The 20,173-nt window shown below is 33.1% G+C and overlaps 1 protein-coding gene across 1 annotated transcript; it reads right to left on the bottom strand.

The window, feature by feature from the left end:
- Positions 1-22: 22 nt before the first annotated feature.
- On the bottom strand, positions 23-19,628 carry LOC134232612 (transient receptor potential cation channel subfamily M member 2-like). Its single transcript, XM_062714610.1, has 10 exons — positions 19,584-19,628; positions 19,251-19,357; positions 14,317-14,420; positions 12,686-12,947; positions 11,691-11,776; positions 7,752-7,800; positions 6,884-7,012; positions 5,382-5,627; positions 1,902-2,079; positions 23-155 (listed from the first exon to the last, which is right to left on the bottom strand). Exons 3-10 carry the CDS (start codon positions 14,322-14,324, stop codon positions 73-75), a joined length of 1,041 nt encoding a protein of 346 aa, XP_062570594.1. The 5' UTR covers positions 14,325-14,420; positions 19,251-19,357; positions 19,584-19,628; the 3' UTR covers positions 23-72.
- Between the last annotated feature and the right edge of the window lie 545 nt (positions 19,629-20,173).

Raw genomic sequence — 20,173 nt, 5'->3', positions numbered from 1 at the left:
GGCACCAAAAAATGAAATGGACCAAACAAACGGATAAAGCTACAAGTTGGAAGTGAACTGGGAAAATGCTCTTCACACTGTATTCTTCCAGAAAATCTGTTTGCAGTTGCGACCAATAAAACTTGCTTTTTTCATGAACCTTCTCAAATGTGTGGCTAAAATGAAAAAAAGTGATATTGTTAAGGTCATCGAATGTTCATCTGCTGTGATGTAAAGCATCAGTAAATGTAGGAGACTCTTAAATGTGAAATACTTCATGCCTGTCTAACAAAAATATAAGGTTTATTTACATGATTATTAGAAAATCAGGAATTTTGATGATTTCTGAATGGTCTAGACGGTCTTTCCTGAGATGTACCTTAGAGTGAGTTCACCTCAAAGAAAGAATCGGGAGGTTTATTCGGGTTTTCCTTCTTGACCAGTCATAGATTTCTGTATAGTATTTTCAACTCATCAAATTGTCTGTTCTAAAACATGTGTCGTTGTGAATATAAAGACAGCAGACGCCAATATGAGGATATTTAAATACTTATTAGTAAATGGTTGAGTATTGTTTAATAATATTATTTTTTTTTCTTTTTCAAGTACTTGTTAACCTGTTTAAATATAAATTTAACGTGTTGTTACACTATGCATTACTGTATATAATGAGTGTTTATGTTTGATGTAGACAGTAACTAAAGTTTCTCAAGTGTTTTAAAATTCCTGATCATTTAATAAAAGGGCTATTGACTTTTGAATTCGGACTACTCGTGACTATACGGACTTGGTCAGTTATTGGTTAACCTCGGCCTTCGGCCTCGGTCTACCAATTCCTGACCATGGCCAGGTCCGTTTGGTTACGGGTTGACATCATCAATTGTCAATAATTGTATGTTTGTTTTTAATAATGTATGCAGTGTTTTTGAGAAGGATTTTCATGATAATATGAATTTACCCCGGATACGCTAGAGTAAGATTTCTCCGGGAAAGAGGAATGGGTGTGATTCTGCACTTGAGCAGAGCAGACTTTCCACTGGAATTTATATCCTACTCTAGAGTCAACCCCCTATATCAAATATGTTTTATTGCAGTGTATAAAATAAATCTTTTTTTCATGGCATTATTAGGTCTTGCGGTTATTACAGTATACATAAAGTTTTTTTTCTTTCAGAACATTAGGTCAGACTATGAATTAGCATTATTGTATTTGTTACAGATTTTTCTTTTTTTAGAATTGATATGCATTTTAGAATCTTTAATTAGTAACACAAGTCTATCTTATATCCTTGATCGTGAGATCAAGTAAGAGACAAGAAGAGATCATGGAATAAATGAGAAAAAATACTGAATAATAGATAGATAGATATTACATGTATATGTGCATTGCAGATTGTGGAATTTACAAAATACAACAAAAACATTTATTCTCAAATTATTATTCTTATCGTTGCGTCACTATCCCTCATGTTGGTCACAGAACCAATTTTTTACAAAGGTTTAAATAATTTATTTAGCGTTAATTAAATTATTTCAATTGTTATTAGCAATGTGAAAGATAAATAATCGAACACTATAAACAATAAACAGAAGTAAAAAGAAAAGCATTCTTTTATAACTGTAGAAAAATATTGGTGTTTTAATGCGAGATCACGCAGTTATGTTTACACATTACGTAAAGTACGGAGAATGAGGGGGAGGGGGGGGGTAGACTGACCGCTCCATATGTTTTTAGCATTTGGCTGTCATTTAGATATGGATCTTTTTATATAAAGATCGTTTGCCCCCACCCCCTTCTTCATCCCACTATTTTTCGTTGTAGCATGGTCAAACTCTTGCGCATAAGAATATACTAAAAAATAAGAGGAAGATTCATGCATACAATTTGTTTATAATACTATATACAATAATAAAAGTCTTACATCTATCATATTCAAGGGACAACTCCCCAAATAAAATCCAAAACCCATTCCGGATAATTCTTTCAACTTCGGTAAAGTTCAAATCAGAGTTGTCCGTAAAAAGAATGGCGTAGTAAGACACGCTGTAGCAACCACTTACCACCGTCATAATTGTCAAGAAAGCAAATGTGTCCATGAACTGAAGAAAAAAAACACGGTACAGATTAAATACTATAACGAAAACAAGAGGCCCAAGGGCCTTATAGGTCACCTGAGCATTATGCAACAACTTTCCAGTGATTGAACTTGATACACGTTTTAAGCCAGATGCCATGGCATTCACAATTTTGAAAGAGGCACCATTGATCATCATAACTATACACTTAGCAGTTGCTTAGTTTGGTTACTTAATACCCATAGGCAGGGTAGAGGAACAAAAAATGCATTTCAACACATGAACCCTGACCCTTAGGCCTAGATCCACACATTGCACAATTCTTGAAAAGGCATCCCTGCTTTTCAAAAATATTTGATTAATACCAAAGAGCAGATTTCAAGCAATTCATTCATTTTCAGTATATAAGTACAGCCCCCCTCCCTCTATGGTACCCCTGACCCTGGGGCCTTGAAATTCACAATTACGGAAGATTAGGAACCTTGCTCATCATAACTATATAGGCAGTTCATCTGCTTAATACCCAGGAGCAGGGAAGAAAATTTTCAAAGATTTAATGTATTTTCACTATACAATCAATAGAGCCCCGCCCTAACACCAAAACCCAGGACCCTCCGGCCATAAAATTCACAAATTTGGAACAGGCATTCTTGCTCATCATAACTATGTACTTAGTTTATTTAATACGTAGGAGCAGAGAAAAAAAATTTCAAAGAATTCATGTTTTTTCACTAGAAAATAATCAACAGAGCCCCGCCCTAACACCAGAACCCCTGACCCTGGGGCCATAAAATGCACAATTTTAGTAGAGGCTCTCTTGCTCATCATCACTATGCACCTAGTCAGTTTATTTAAAACCTAGGAGCAGAGAAAAAGATTTTCAAAGAATTCATGTATTTTCACTATATATTCAAAATAGAGCCCCACCCTAACACCATAACCCCTGAACCTGGGGCCATAAAATTCACAATTGTAGTAGAGGCACCCTTGCTTATCATAACTATGCACTTAGTTTATTTAATACCTAGGAGCAGAGAAGAAGATCTTCAAAGAATTCATGCATTTTCACTATATAATCAATAGAGCCCCGCCCTAACATCAGAACCCCTGACCCTGGGGCCATAAAATTCACAATTTTGGTAGAGGCACTCTTGCTCATCATAACTATGTACTTAGTTGGTTTATTTCATACCCAGGAGCAGAGAAGAAGATTTTCAAAGAAATAATGCATTTTCACTATATACTTATTTAGCCCCGCCCTAACACCAGAACCCCTGACCCCAGGGCCATAAATTTCACAATTTTGGTAGAGGAATCAATGCTGATTACAATCACGCATACAGTTTGACTGCTTGATGTCCAGGAGTAAAGAAGAAGATTTTTAAGATTGCATTAATTTTAGTGGTTTTGCCCTACTCCTCAGGCCCCAGTGGGGCAGGGACCATGAAATTCATAATTTTTGTTCCCCTTCACCCATAGATGCTTTATGCCAAATTTGGTTGAAATTGGTGCAGCGGTTTCAGAGAAGAAGCTGAAAATGTTCAAATGTTAACACACGACGCACGACACACAATACCTAGGAGCAGACAAATTTTTTTCACTACCAGTCCCTTTCAATATCCATTTTTTAAGCTTACAATACTACATTTCCTTCCCATTACTTTACTTTAGTATAAAGTGGGGGGGCCAACCTGCCTTTCAATGTACATTTTCAATAGTAAAAGTATCGTTGGCAAAAAAAGTGGGGGGGGGGGGGGCCGCCCCCCCCCCTGGCCCCCCCTGTTGCTACGTCCCTGGTCAAGTACTACTTTTTGAAATGAACTTTCGTAACACCCCTTATTTAAAATGTAACAATAAATATACCTTGACGATATATATTTAAACTAATGAGAATGAGAAAAAAAAACCCACATACAAGACGATACAAACTTGACTTTACTTATCTCTTTGATGGTGATGTATATAACTTTAGTTGCTTTTAGTTACTTAAGTTTGGACATGTTAATTTATTGTGCTTTTGATTCACTGTCATTTTTTGCACTTTACATAAATGACCATTTTTATTCTTTTAAGAAGAGTTCTTATTTGATTATGGTTGGAAAGGTATAAAAAAAGAAAATAATCCGCAAAGTTGATTTCTCTTGATATTCTTAGACTCTACTTCGCTGTATTTTGTTTTGTTAATAACCAACTGCAAAGTTACAAGATAGAAAGTCAGTGTAATTAATTGTGTATTTGTCAGAGCAATAAATTGTGGATCTGTCAGTGTAATTAATTGTGTATTTGTTAGTAAAAATAATTGTGTATTTGTCAGTGTTATTAATTGTGTATCTGTCAGTGTAATTAACTGTGTACGAGGGGTGATCAAAAAGTTCGCGAACTAAATGAATAACTTCCATAAAAGAAACAATATTTGGTTTCAATGTTGATTATATTTTAAATTAATCCTCTCCGATTTTAATGCACCTCAACCACCGTTCTGCGCATGCGCGAATCACGTGATAGTTGCGGTCACGTGACCCCCTATGTAGCGTTCTGTCACAAAAGTTGAAAGATTTTTCTGAGTTTTATATTTCTTTCTATGTGAGTTAATTTTTATAACAAGAACAGTTCGTTTGTCAGAAATGGTCAAATCTCGGCAAGAGAATGGATGGATAAGAATATCCTTTCCAAAAATAAGCATGCCGACCATTAAAACACAAATCTTCTGTCTCGGGAGAGACCTTTATTCAAGGATAGAAAATGGGTGCCTCCTTTTTATCATATCTAATATGTTTAAAATCTATAGTAAACGATATCTTAGGTATTTAATAATTATATTATAGTTCAAATATTTAACTATTTTTTCAAAGTGTAAATTGGAGGTCTTTGATTGCAAATTGCTTAATTAAAAACACATATCTTTTCAAACTTGCTTTCACTGGGCAAGATGACAAGTATCATTTTTAACCATCTGCCTTCCTTCACTAAAAGGATCAACCCAATCATTAATTTAATTTATAGGAACTCGTTTATCTTAATAAACTATGTACAAATTATTATGTGATACTGCAGAGGGATTTCTAAGATATACAATAAATTGTACAGTGATTTGTTGAACGAGTTCGACTGAGACAACCATTTTTCGTTACAAGTGACCTACATAGTGACGTCATATTCACATTATGACGTCACAAACAAGGAGAAAAACTTTATTCAGTATATGCTATTTATAGACCTTGTGTTTGGCTACGTGTGTACCGAATTTCATTCTAATCTGAATTGTGGTTTTGTAGATATAGAGATAGTTCGCGAACTTTTGATCACCCCTCGTATTTGTGGTATACCATTTTCTTAATCATCACAAGCTTGGCTCCAATTATTTCCGATATCATCAGCATGTTAAGAGATCTGATACACATCAGGATAAATGTCAAAACAAAAAATGTCTTTGATGCGGTACGAAATACTTCCCCTTCGCCAAGTTTAAGCAGCATTCCGCCAAGATATGCTCCCATTGACATCCAGTCCAATCGATTCCACCAGTCATTCACATATTCCTTAAATCTTTTTCGTCGTAATGAGATAGCAATCTGCAAAATATATACTTACATGTTTGTCTCTATTGCTGTTTAAGATTTATCTGATAAATTGCTATGGACAGTTAACAGATGTATTTGCTAAATGTATGTGAAGGTAAAAAGCATACATTGATTAATTGATTATATACTGCTTAACCTCCCTCTCGAGAAATTTTAAATCATATGCACTCCTACTAATGTGTTCGGAACCTTTAATTTTTCTGTGTTCTGCAAATTATAAAACCCGATGAATTCAGAGTAGCTCTGACAGTGGCTCTGGCGAGAGTTAGCCAGACTTCAACGAGATAGGGTAAATCATTCACGGAAATGTGGCCAGGAAATGACTAGCACTTGGAGACACGGTAAACAGAAAAGCTATTATGTTGCGATATAGTTCTCACAACCCTATAATATCATTCTGTAGATATGTACTTAATCGATCTCTCTTGAATTCAATCAAGTTTAAATTATAAGAATTCTCTATGATACAATTTTCTGCTGTCCAGAATTAAATTTTCTTTTTTGACAAATATTACATGGGAACCGGGACTATATTTTTTGGGCGTCAGATTAACTTTAACTGACAAATCAGATGAATGAGAATTGCATTATGGGTTACTATACGTATACTACAGGAATTTTACGCTTGATAAATTTTTTTTTTGTACTATCGGTGAATACAATTGTCAGGTGGATTCCCTGGCCAACACACTTGATCGCTAGTATAGTTATGTATTCACCAATAGAAAATTTGATTTAACAATGAAATGGAAACATAAAGAATCACTGTATAGTTAGTACAGTATGCCAGGGACATCAACGATAGTGGAAGACATTAAATAATTTATGCAAATTATTTCATGTTTCCCCTATCGTTGATGCCTTGGCATACTATATTAACTAGACAGTGATTCTTTAAAAAAAAAATCCAAAAAGCATGTAAAAAAGATAAATAATGTGCAGTTTATATTTAAACAAATTAATATTTAGTTTACGGGAAATTGAAAAAGTTTGTGAAACCAATTCCATTTTTAAAAACAATCCGCTCATTAGGTGGAGACGGAAATTCCATCATGTTTGAAAAGACAGAAAGGAAGATGGACAGTAATTGAAATCAATAAATTTAATTTTTGGTCTTTTTTCAATGAAATTGATCGCGAATGTGAAATGTTATAGATGTTTATCTACAAATGCCAACAAAATTTTGTGGTCATTATTTGTTTGAGGTTCATCATGTTCATATTAGAGAGTACTTAAAATTATTTTACCTGTTTTGATTCGTCAAGGAAAAAACTTGCCATCCATCCAATCAAAAACCAATCACATGTTGTGATTCCGTCGGTAAAACCAAATAGTAACATGTAGGTAAATGCTGTTAAAACAGTCAACCAGCCAAACTGTTATGGAAGATATTATACAGACAAATTAACATTTGCTGCTAAAAATATTTACAAATGATTGTGTAATTGTAAGTCAACTGTAATCATATCCAAGAAAATTGCACATGGTTTAGATTAAAAAATAAATCAAAAGGGGGAAAATAGCGAATACTGATACTTCTCATGTATCATTTTACAGTCTAACTAAAAGAAACTTACGTGCAATTGTGTATTATTCATATGCACATTTTGAATATTCATATTAATGTCTTAAGTCATTTAGGCAAATTAAAGCTAAAATTTTCAATTGTATTTCAACGATGATAAAATTCAGTTTCTTTGACAATCATTAGAAATGATTTCTTTTTTTTTTTATTTTTTTTTTGCTTACGCTTTTAAAATGGTTTTTAGCAACATTCATACTTTCAAAATGGAAGTTCAATTAATTTAGACAACCATATTGGAGTATTTAAGTTGTTTAAGCTGTACAGATTATGAACAGTGGGGCCCTGGAAACAGATCTAGAATAGTTGGAAAAGGTGCATGAGCCCTGTATTAAATCAGGTAAACATAGCAATCCGATGTCAAAATGATTAATGTACATGAGGTGGAGGACCACATTATTCTGAAACCGAAAGGGGGTGCAAGCAAACACTGTTTTCCGAGTAAGATAAGGAGATTACTCTTTGTAAAATATTTTAAAAGCAATTTTACATTATTTAATACATTGAAAATTAAACTATTTAAAAATACATACAGCATTAAGTAGAACCTTCATAGCAGGGATTTTGTATTGTCTGTATAACCTGGAAATTAAAAGTCGTAATTAAATTTAATATTTCCATAATTTCTGATTATTATAATTAAGACCTTGAAATTTTAAAGCTGGAAAGCTGTACCAGATAGTAATCATGACAAAAGGCAAAAATCATTTTTAAAAAATGACATATAGTATGCTTTGTAAACGGAGAACGCAATCATAGGATAAAAAAAATTAAAGCGCTGATAATGTGCATTTGGCAGGAATATGGGCGTAATTGAAAATTAAAAAAAATTTCGACATGTCACATGAAATTTTAACATTTTTTTTTATTTAATAGGTTTCTCTGCAATAGGAAAGGAAAATATTTTCCCGAAAGTGAATATTGATTTGCTAAAAAACCAGAAGTCTCTGTCGAGACTGTAGCTCTACTGGTTTATACTTAAAACAAAGGCAGAGAAAAGTAGCAGTTGGGACTTGAGACTTTAAAATAGCAATAAATAGAAAAATGATCCTTGCCGCTCATCAAAATAAAAACCGATGCACAGAATTTTGTGTCTTATTATAGTCTACTGTGTGCCAAGTTATATTGAAATCGGACCAAAACTGTAGGAGACGTAGCATTTTGAAAGAATTTCACAGAAATTTATATTTTTAGTAACCATGTCAACACCGTTCATCGAAAGCAAAAAACGATGCACAGAATTATGTATCTTAGTGTAGTCGACTTGTGTGCCAAGTTATATTGAAATCGGACCAAATCTGTAGGAGGAGTAGCATTTTGAAACAATTTCACAGAAATTTCTATTTTTAGTTACCACGGCAACACCGTTCAACGAAATCTAAAACCGATGCATAGAATTATGTATCTTAATGTAGTCTACTTGTGTGCCAAGTTTTATTGAAATCGGACCAAAACTGTAGGAGGAGTAGCATTTTGAATGTTTTTCAAAGAAATTTCTAATTTTAGTTACCATGGCAACATCGTTCATCGAAATCAAATACCGATGCACAGAATTATGTATCTTAGTGTAGTCTACTTGTGTGCTAAGTTATATTGAAATCGGACCAAAACTGCAGAAGGAGTAGCATTTTGAAAAATTGTTTACAGACAGACAGACGGACGGACGCCGGACGCATTACTATCGCATAAGCTCTTCTGGTCTCTGACCAGTAGAGCTAATAACTTGAAAATTGGCTAGATCAGACATTTCATACAAAATGGTACGTTTTTAAACACGTTTTTCTAATTTCCTAGGTTTTCTCTCCATGAATTTGAAATGTTATATGTGTAAAGGATATGGAAATAACGAACAGTAATCAAGATCAAAAGTCCATAAAACAATACAAAATAGGAGTAGAGCAAACACGGACCTCCAAGACATTAGAGGTGGAATCAAGTGCCATGGAGGAGTGAGCATCCCCTGCTGACCGGTCACACCCGTGTGCTCCTTGTCATGATCGGGAAAAAACAGAAAAATCCGTCGTCAATTCAGTGTATATATAATGGACTAACAATTAGTATGAAAAATGTCAGCCAGCATTTGACTCAATGATAAATTGTATTTGCTGACAAGGTCATGGTATCGACCACTGAACTTACGAAATGACGACTTTAAACAAAACTGCTGATAGTCTTGTTTCATCAACTTGTTTGTCAATAATTTACCTCGTTTTTAGAAATTGTTCATACGTAGAGCATGCTCTAGCGTATCGAATCAAATGAGATATGTAAACCCCGTATGCAGATGATGAAGGTATATTGTTGCATAGGTAAGAGAAGTTGACGATAGAAAGTTAAAGTTATAACCTTTATCAAAGAGCTTGGTTGTTAGATTAGAATTATTGTCTTCTTTAAAGTAAAATATCCAAGTATGAAACAGATGTGTCAGACTCGATGGTATCTTTTATCTCAAGCTCGCCAGGATATATCGTATCGATATAGGAATGGAAATTTCCATTGTTAATTGACAATACGTCGTCGATAAATTTAAATGTCAAGTTGAAGGCCAAAACAACTGTTTTCTTCTTTTCACGCATAAGATTTTGCACAAATTCTGCTTCATATGAATACAAAAATAAGTCTGCTAGTAACAGGGCGCAATTAGTACCCATTGGAATTCCAATAGACTGTTGGGAGAGCTGGTCTCCAAAAACCACATAGATACTGTCAATCAGAAAGTCAAGCATCTTTTTGAAGTAAACTTCAGAGTACATGTGTGTGCAATCAGAATGTGTTTTATTAAAATAATTTTGCGAATGACCAATGACGAGGTAAGTGAATTTACGAGCTCATTTTTTTAATGAAAAAGCAGCTGTAAATGATATCAAAAAACCTGGACTTTAATTTATCGTGAGGAATGGTTGCATTTTAATTCAAAGAAATGAATATACATTTGTAAAAAATGGAGAGAAGACCAAGAGACCATAAAAAAATGAACTTTTTTCAAAAAAATCCAACTGTGTATATGTGATGCTTCTTTGTCCTGTTAAAAACGTACTGTTTGTGTAGCGTTGATAGCTCAGTAATATGGGCTACCTTCCAGTGCACTAGACGTGAAAAGTTTTGGTTTGAGCCTCGCATGGGGCGTTAATTTTTTTCCATTTAAAATGCAAACAATCAATTATTTTGTCAGTTTCATTTCATGTACTGATGTATTAAAATTTTGAATTAAATATGTTCTGCTTCAGTTTGGTTCTAGAGCGAAATCAATTCCAATCTTCTATATATTCTTTGATGTACAAGTACACTTATCATCTATGCCTTTAATCTTATGTTTATTTTTTTTTTGTTTTGAATCATTACTTTGTTATTGTAACTCTTAGGAAAAATTGATAATAAACGTTACAATCTGACAAGGTATTTCAAAATAATAGATAGAAAAATCCTATGGCTGTGTTTGTAAACTATGACCAACTTTGTTCACCCAACCAAATCTTGGACATTTAAACCATTAATGATTCGTACAAACGATTCCTGCTGATTAATAGCCAAATACACCCATCTTCTTTCAAAATAAAAATATTTGCTAATTTAAACTTTTATACTCAAAACTAAATATTTACTACTTGCAGTTTTCTCGTTAGTTGAAGTTCACACAGCAAGATATAAACGATTCACTGATGGCATTGTCAACGTGACGTCATTAGACGTATCGTTAAAGTTGACGCAGTTTGTACGCAGTTAGATGCTGATCAAGTTACATTTTGTACAATTTAGGAATTCATTTTTGAAGATTCATGATGACATGAAACTATGACGCTTTAGGTCGGCATATTTCATGAAGCGCCTTAGTGTTTCATGATAAATATGCCGGCGTGAAGGTCTGTGTTAGAAAAAGAGAGAAAATGTCGCAAAAAATAATTTTGCGACTGGTTCTGATCATAATTTAGATTTTTCTCAATGAAAGAACATGAAAATAGTTACTTGTTAAAAGCATGTTTTTCCTGAAATAAAAACAGAAAAGAAGCAAAGAACACAAAACGCTAATTGAAGCGACCAGGCTGATGATGAATTGGAGCTTTTGTCACAGACTAAGTTAAGGTGCATTCTACATAAAAACTTTAAATTTCGATTGATTCGTTGTTACTCCTAAGCTGGGTTAGTAATTTTTTTGTTTTAGGTACCAGATTTTGTTCTCACTCTTAACCTATGAGCTTGTACTCAAAAAGATAAGCTCGGAAACAGCTAAAGTGCAATTATAGCAATAAAAAATTAAAATATATAAAGGTTCACAGCACTTTTCACAAAGTTCATGTATATGTACAGTGTAGTGTTGAAAAGAAATATACTGAGTATAATCTTAACTGATCAAAGTAAATTAATTCAGACGGGTTGGATCCAAAAGCTCCAAGTTGACGTCTCAAAACAAATGGCATGACCATAATAACAAATTGAATAGAAAATAAAATTAAAGCAATTTTATGCAATTGTACCACTGCAAAGGCCTGTTTTCCATCGTGATCATCAACACTGGCAACAACACAAAATGAAACAGGGTGAGGAACAGAAAAAGTAAACCCTGGAAGCAAAACAAAAATCATTACTTTATGTATTTCTTTTTTCAGTAACATTATTTATATATATATGTGACCTATCAATTCGTTTTTAAACAGCTTTATAATAGAAAATATAGACATTATTAACCCAAGGTCTTTTCGGAAAGGATACTTGAAGAAAAATATCATAATTTGTGCCTGGTTTTTATCTTTCTTAAGGATAAACATGGTGAGTTCCCATTTTGACTGAGAATGTGTCATGACTTTGACTAAAGGTCATTTGTGCAAGTTCAAGGAAACTGACAGAAAAAAAAATCATAATTCATGTCTTTCAACCAAGGTTATAAATGCAAGTTCGAGGTCACTGACAGAAAAAGTTCATAGATTTTGTCTGTTGTTTATCTCTTGTATTCAATTTTTTTATTAGGCTGCACCTTCATTTCAATCACAAAGAATATAATGAGAATTATATCTGCACCGAAAATGTTTTATCATTTTTCTCTTCTCTAGATCCATAAAATATTCCATAAAATATTCTTGATTTGGCACCTGAAAAACCCAGCGTGGGGTATTTCGACCCTTTTGGACGGTTCTAGTTTTGGAGTTCATATTGTCTTTTAAAAAACTCAAAGAACATACTTAAGGATCTTTGTAAAATGTACATTTCCTTTAATTTTAAACACGTCACATGTCAAAAAGCTGATGCACGTGAAGTTGCTTTTGGCCGACCTTGGGAAGGATCCTACATGTATATATAATATGCAAATAGTATAGTATAAATATAATTATTCCTATTTATCAACTCATGCTGATAAAAATATTTACTTTGTCAGAATAATATGAGGCGCATTTCTATGGGCGGCCTTTATTAACCTAGCTGCGAACATACATTCTTCCATATAGAGCAATAAAGCTTGGTGAAAATTACTTACTCTTCGAAAAGAGATACTTTCGCTATTGTACCACATCTTGTTAATGACATTCTTGACTATCTCATCATTTAAGTACACGCTATTTTGTGTCTTTATTGCATCTGACAAGTATCCATGATTTAGTAAAAGTCTTCCAGCGTGGTTAATTTGATGTCCAGGCACTTCTGCATCCCTCTCATCATTTCTAGCCTTTTTCTTGTCATGTTTGGTATCCGCCTCATGAATACAACTTGTAATTCGCAAGGCCTGCTGGGTGCACAAACTATTCAAAACAATAACATTGAGCAAATCGTGACTTTAAATTCCCTTTTAAAGACAGAAAAATATTAAAGAAGTTAAAAAGCCTTAGAAAATGGAGAAAGAAATTATTATTACTTTTTTTATCTATAATGTTTTTACATGAAAATTCCTTATACAGGTAACTCTTGATGGCTCGAACTTCGATCTCTCGAAGCTCTTGATCGCTCGAAGTGAGTCTCCGGTCCCGAATTTTTTCCCTATATAACTAAGCAAATTTACTCTTGATTTCTCGAACTCTTGATCTCTCGAAACCCTTGATCTCTCGAAGTAAAATTGCAGTCCCGCTGTACATATTCTATTGAAATTCACCCTTGATACCTCGAAGTGGCTATGTGTATACAAAGTTACATAATTAGCAACTTTACCTGGACATTTAATGACCCCAGGCAGAAGACGCGGGTCTCCTGAAACGGGATGTTTATTCAGGTGACACTTATTCTGCAAGGTTATAATTGATTTATAACTAATCTTATGGTGCCTATATGCTATCAAAATAATTATCATCGTTTTTTTTACGATAATTCAGAAACGTAGTGTCGCTGAGAAATTGTATGCAGATTATGAGACGAAAGAATTGATGAATTAAATTTTTATTTCGATTCAGTTTCAAAGTTTAACGAAATATGAAAATTCAGAAACAGCCTTGCTGTCAATATGACGACTTTTTTTGGACAAATACATACAGAATTTCGTTCAATGCACATGTTTGGAAAAGTCACAATGCTATGTACCACGCGACACTGGTCTATGCCTTTTTCATATAACGAATGAGTAGAATGATATCCGTTTGATAAAAAAAAATTCAGGAATACGAACTGACGATGTCCATTTTTTCGTTTACTCAGTTAAATAAATATTCACTTAAAATACGAAAACATATCGTTGTTTTGTAAAGACTACGTGCAAAAGGTAAGAACTGCATGAAAATCAACACATCCGATATGACTAATTTTAAAACCTGTCAAACAAACTCGGAAAAATCCGGACTCTTGAAAACTCGAACTCTTGATCTCTCGAAGTTTTTCCTCGGTCCCGCGGACTTCGAGGTTTCGAGAGTTACCTGTATTTAAAAGTTGTATTTTTGTAGTTTCCGTTATAATTTTTAAGTTTCCATTTCAGGCTATTATGATCAGGGTGTTGTAAGAGTCAACAAAGTTTCATACTAAATCAACGAAAAAAATGTAAATGTATATACTACATTCGACTATCATAACCATAGGTTAACATATCACGACTTATATTCACGCATATGATGAAAAATTTGTCAATAAATCAGCTAAATTATTAAGACAATCGAAAGAAGGATAAGTGGGAAATTCGATTTTACTTACGTTTTCATTCTTAACAGTTTGTCCTTTTCAAGTTGACTGGTTTGCCAATTATCTGCTGTGTCTTGAAGAATTACACACCCAACCAAAAGATGGGGAATACGAACCTATTTGATCAACTAGTATTTGTTTTACTCTACCCTTCCACTCCATGTTAGAAGTGTTTGTTAATAATGACACTTTTCAAAATAATGACAAATAGAAACAGAAAAGTTTTAAAACAGTTGAAGATAAAATTTTAATTTCTATCAATAGTTGTATGACAACTTGGGTACTTAATTATAGTATCAATGGAAGTCACTGACGAGACTTTAGCTCTACTGGCTTGAACTCATAGTAATGGAAGAGAATAGTTGCACGCAGGCTTAATACTTTGCAACAGCAACAACAAAACTTTTTATCCTTTTTTCTAAAGTTGCAAAATTTATTGCAAAAGACGTCTACATATGAGTGAGAAATTATTGAGAGGGATGTTAAACATCATACAATCAATCAATGTATTGCAAAAAAAATGTAGGCAAAGAAGCTTTTAAAGGTGAGATATCCCTCTGCTCCTAATTATACCATTTTAAAAAAATCTAAACATTGATTTTCATCAATAACAATGAAATTAGATTCAAATGGAGTTTAAAGTATTAAACGTTGCTTTCTATTTCAGAAACTGATATTATGTCTAACCATGGTGTGGGACAAAATGACGTAGTAATTAGGAGGATCAGAATAAAATTTAAAATATGAGGTGTATATATAAATAATATTTACTATCATACTTATCTAATACTCGTTAGAAAATATAATGAAGTGTTGCTTTTTAAATCAGAATATTAAACTGTTTTATGTGCTTGTTTATTAATATGTATCCATCAACAAGAATTTCCATTATCACCCTTGAAAATATTTGAGTGTAACAAAATATTAATCAAATGATTGTAAACAATTCTGCATCTAAAATTTCTGGAACAATTAAAAGATTTATACGTTAAGAAATATCTAAATTTACACAGTTTAAAGGAACTGAGTTTTAATGTTTAAGGTAAACTATTATAAATAAAAATGAAAATATTGGCAATAGAAACTATCTATCAACATCTGTACCATAAATATAACTTCATTGAATCGGGTATAAAATGGTCCTCGTCAAAAAAGGCTGTATAATTTTACCAGACAATTCATTATATTACATAGGAAAAGAAGTCTTCAGAAAGTTTTCTCTCCTGTCAGAGGGATATAACACCTTAAAGAATTAGACAACATTTTTAATTGTAGTAACCATGGCTACATCATTGATGAAAATATCCAAGAATCCGAAGGACCATATTGCTGACCTATTGACGTAGAAAAAGTCATGTATTACTTAAATATTTATAAATAAATATAACCAAAACACATTTTCTGTTCTCAAGAATATATATATATATATATATTTTTTAGATATTTCTATGTGCATGTTAAATTTCGATGGCCCATTACACAACCTACCTCTGGGTCTCATGATTTGAACAATGGTTTTCCGGCGCCGGTTATCTTTCCCTTAGATGGCGCCGAAAAATGCGGTCCCCTTCGGAACTAGCTGCGCATTATCATTACGATTTCATAGCACATATAAACAAATCGCTGTCATATACACACGTGAAACATGCCGGAGACTTGCTGTTGCGTACCTGGTTGTAGTAATAGAGGTGGACATGCTTTCCCATCAGATCAAACGAGACGAAAATCATGGATTCACGCAATTAGACGAGGGGAAACACGTTTCCAGAGCTGGGAACCTTCTGCCTATGCCGTTGTGTGCAGATCGCATTTCAAAGAGAGCGATTATTTAGCAGAGACTGTTCACGGTAAAATTCTTTAAAAATCTTGTGTATTTCTTAATATTATCACAAATCAGTTTATTTTACATAAATTTATAATGCAGAAGATTAGTTTAGATAAAATGTTAAAAATGTAGGTATGAAATCGTATAAAATTCTAAGCATAGAATATAAATATAAAACGTTAGATTTCGCGGATTACATTTTTGAGGTTTTATTATTTTCTTTCAGTAAACTCCCGTAATTCTTTTATTTATGTTTTTCATTTCTCATGAACCAAAAATAGTTAAATTATATGATCGTAAACAACAGCTCTTGACATCAATGCAAGCCAGTACACCCCGCTGATTTGCACTATCGGAACATGCCATACATACGTAAAATAACTGCCCTGTGTAAACATCTGACATAGTCAAATTTCTCTGTTCAATGAGACCACCTGTTGTTAATGAAGCCTTCTACTGCATTTGCTAATTACATATTAGTCTTATCCTCTAAACTGATTATCAAACAAAAGATATATTAGCATCTTCAGTCTAACTTACTTAAGTTACTTATATGTATATACATGTATATATAAATATTTTTTTTTACAAATACACATGTTCATATTAATCATTAAATGTTTTCGATACTGAAAGGATAAAAACTTTGAAATATTTATTTTTTGCTTAAAAATATCAATATTATTTTCAGGAAATACACCTTTAAGTAAGAGGTTACGGAAAACAGCAATACCCAGTCTTTTCCAATGGGCAGATCCAACAAGCCCAGCTGTACTTGCTAGAGCTGACAGAGCTAGGACAAGGGGTGTCAAAAGAAAATTAATAATTTTAAAACTTGTTTTGTCCCATCATATGCATAGTAAAGTAAATAAATTGTTTTCATTACATATATATAATATTGGGTTTTATATTTGAAGTTGGCTTTCAAACTTGGTGCATCATTGTAACAATGAAAATGAACAAAAATTGAATGCATCTTAATCTTTCATATTTATTTTGAACAATGACAGTCTTCATAAGATTTGAAATAATTTTTTCTAGAACAGCAGTCCTAAAATGATTTTCATAGAAAATATTCAGTTTTCTTATCATCTCTGAAATAAAATTATCATTTCTTTGAATTGGGGAAAAATAAAATATAATTGAATGTATATACAATAAAGTAACATATTTTTTTCTCTGCACAAAAAAGTTGTCCCTGAACTTGATAGTAATAATCATGGTTTTTGTCCAATGAGAATTTGCCGTCATTTTGTTCTATGTATGGGACTGTCTGTCTGGAGATCAGTTCGTTCCTTGCAACATAAGGGCACTTCACTTCCACAACAGTGTCTTCGTTGATGATTCCATCCGGTGAAGCGGCCAAATACGGATTTGTAAGGCTTACACATATTCCTGTGTCATACACTGTATGTCCAGTAATGTCTTGGAATTTTTTTATGGCAACTTTTTCAAACTTTTGTCCATGGAGAATTGGTGCAATAATAAGTTTGCGTTCTTTGTAACAAGTGTCTCACATATTGCATGCAGTCTGTTTCGCTGTATTTAAATTCAGAGTTCGTGCCTCTTCTGTTATTATTGAAACATTTACACTGTTTAAATATTCATAGCTTCCTTAAAGAGTAAAGTAGTCATGATCCACATCAATGCGCCTCATGTTTGCTGTAGGTAAAGTTTGAAATAAAGGGGTCTTGCTTTCTCCTGGATATTAAAGGCATACATTCTGGAAGTCAGACTTGTATCCTGGATTATTCCTATACTCGACTGGCCAATGATCAAATTCATCTGCGAAATTACAAATTTCATCACTTCCAGGCATATCCAGGTTATTCGCTTTCATTGGGGTTCCTCTATGTGGCCTGACTCTATGAAATGTTTGCAGCTTTTGTGTGCATGTTTGTTCAGTTTTCACAGATCCATGTGTTTTTAATGAAAGGCATGCAAACAGTGCCGTGCTTATATGTTTACAGTGTGCTAGAGGTCCCATACCAGCTGCACACTCGCACTGACATTCTGCAATGTTGCCATCATTTTCTATTATAAATTTTCACTTAAGTCAATATAAAACACGTTCGTTTTTAGCTCTACTGGTCAGAGACCAGAAGAGCTTATGCGATAGTAATGCGTCCGGCGTCCGTCTGTCTGTCTGTCCGTCTGTCTGTAAACAATTTTTCAAAACGCTACTCCTCCTACAATTTTAGTCTGATTTCAATATTACTTGGCACACAAGTAGACTACACTAAGATACATAGAATAGTGCATTGGTTTTTGATTTCGATGAATGGTGTTGCCATGGTTACTAAAAATAGAATTTTCTGTGAAATTCCTTAAAAATGCTACTCCTTCTGAAGTTTTTGTCTGATTTCAATATAACTTGGCACACAAGTAGACTACACTAAGATACATAGAATAGTGCACCGATTTTTGATTTCGATGAACGGTGTTGCCATGGTTACTAAAAATAGAATTTTCTGTGAAATTCCTTTAAAACGCTACTCCTTCTACAGTTTTTGTCTGATTTCAGTATAACTTGGTACTCAAGTAGACTATACTAAGATACATAGAATAGTGCATCGGTTTTTGATTTCAATGAACGATGTTGCCATGGTTACTAAAAATAGAATTTTCTGTGAAATTCCTTTAAAACGCTACTCCTTCTACAGTTTTTGTCTGATTTCAATATAACTTGGCACACAAGTAGACTACACTAAGATACATAGAATATTGCATCGGTTTTTGATTTCGGTGAACGGTGTCGCCATGGTTACTAAAACTAGAATTCTCTGTGAAATTCCTTTAAAACACTACTCCTACAGTTTTGGTCTGATTTCAAAATAGTTGGCACACAAGTAGACTACACAAAGATACATAAAATAGTGCAATGGTTTTTGATAAGTACAAACCAGTAGAGCTACAGTCTCGACAGAGACTTCTGGTTTTAAGGAATACTGATACTGATAAGATGAAGAGATGCCATTATCAGCTGTTTTGTGTTGGACCGCATTTTCCTGTGGCGACCTCTGACGGTGCAAGATAAGATAACTCACTCCGGTTCCCCATAGCTAAAAAATCAAAGCAAAAACTTGTCCAAACAATATTTATAAACAACATAAAAACGCACACAGCCTGTCTCTATAAGTTGCTTGGCGCCATCATAATATTTCTTTCTCAAAAGGGCTAAGAAGATCAAACCAAAAAGTTCAGATATCTTAACATTCAAATATCCATCTGAAATTAAAATTTGTATGGTCACAAGTAGGTAAATAATGTTAGAACCACAGAAAAACAAAACATTAATTATTAATTTATGTATCACAATTTATTAGCAAAAAGAATCAAGCATAATCAGTACTTTTATTTTTTATGTGTAAAAGTGTTTATATCTATTACAACTATAAGCATATTGAAGATTTCAAGGGGATATCTGAATATTAAAGAAATCTAAAGTAAAGACCTCTTCTTCCATCAACTTCGTCTGTATCTTCGTTGCTTGAATCTACAATATATACATATATAAAGATTTCAATATCTTCAGAAATTATGTAAGGTTGGTTTAATGTTATACTTTCTTCATAATTGATTTTCAAACTAGCTTATAATCATAGAAAAGTATTCTTCGAATCAGGCTTTTGTCATAATGTTCCAAAAATAAGAATTGACGTATAGATCTACAACTGAGCTAATGTCAAAGAAATTAAATTGGTAACATTCTGTCGTATGTAGAAATACATGTAAGTGATTTTTCTTTCAAATATACTACATGGTGTTCAAACGAATAGAAATATTTATGGGCATTTACACGTTGATACAGAAAAGAAATAGCGATACTGAAGTCTTTACCGAGAAAAAAAAAATCTCTCAGTGAATAATAATATTCAACAGCTCACAATGTTCCCAAAATAACTCAGTCCAAATAAACAAACTTAAAAAAAGCAAACTTTTGAAGTATTTTTGAATTTTTTCTTTTAAAGAGAAATTTTTGTTTAAAAGGACTGGCGGAACGAGTTATTGATTTAAAAGACAACCCCAGCCAGTCAAATCAAT

Source organism: Saccostrea cucullata, unplaced genomic scaffold (assembly GCF_032062105.1).
Source record: "Saccostrea cucullata isolate Sc308-1 unplaced genomic scaffold, CSIRO_AGI_Scuc_v1 ctg7942, whole genome shotgun sequence".
Taxonomy (NCBI): Eukaryota; Metazoa; Mollusca; class Bivalvia; order Ostreida; family Ostreidae; genus Saccostrea; species Saccostrea cuccullata.
The sequence above is the reverse complement of the archived record's forward strand: the minus strand, read 5'-3'. Positions and strand labels throughout refer to the sequence as shown.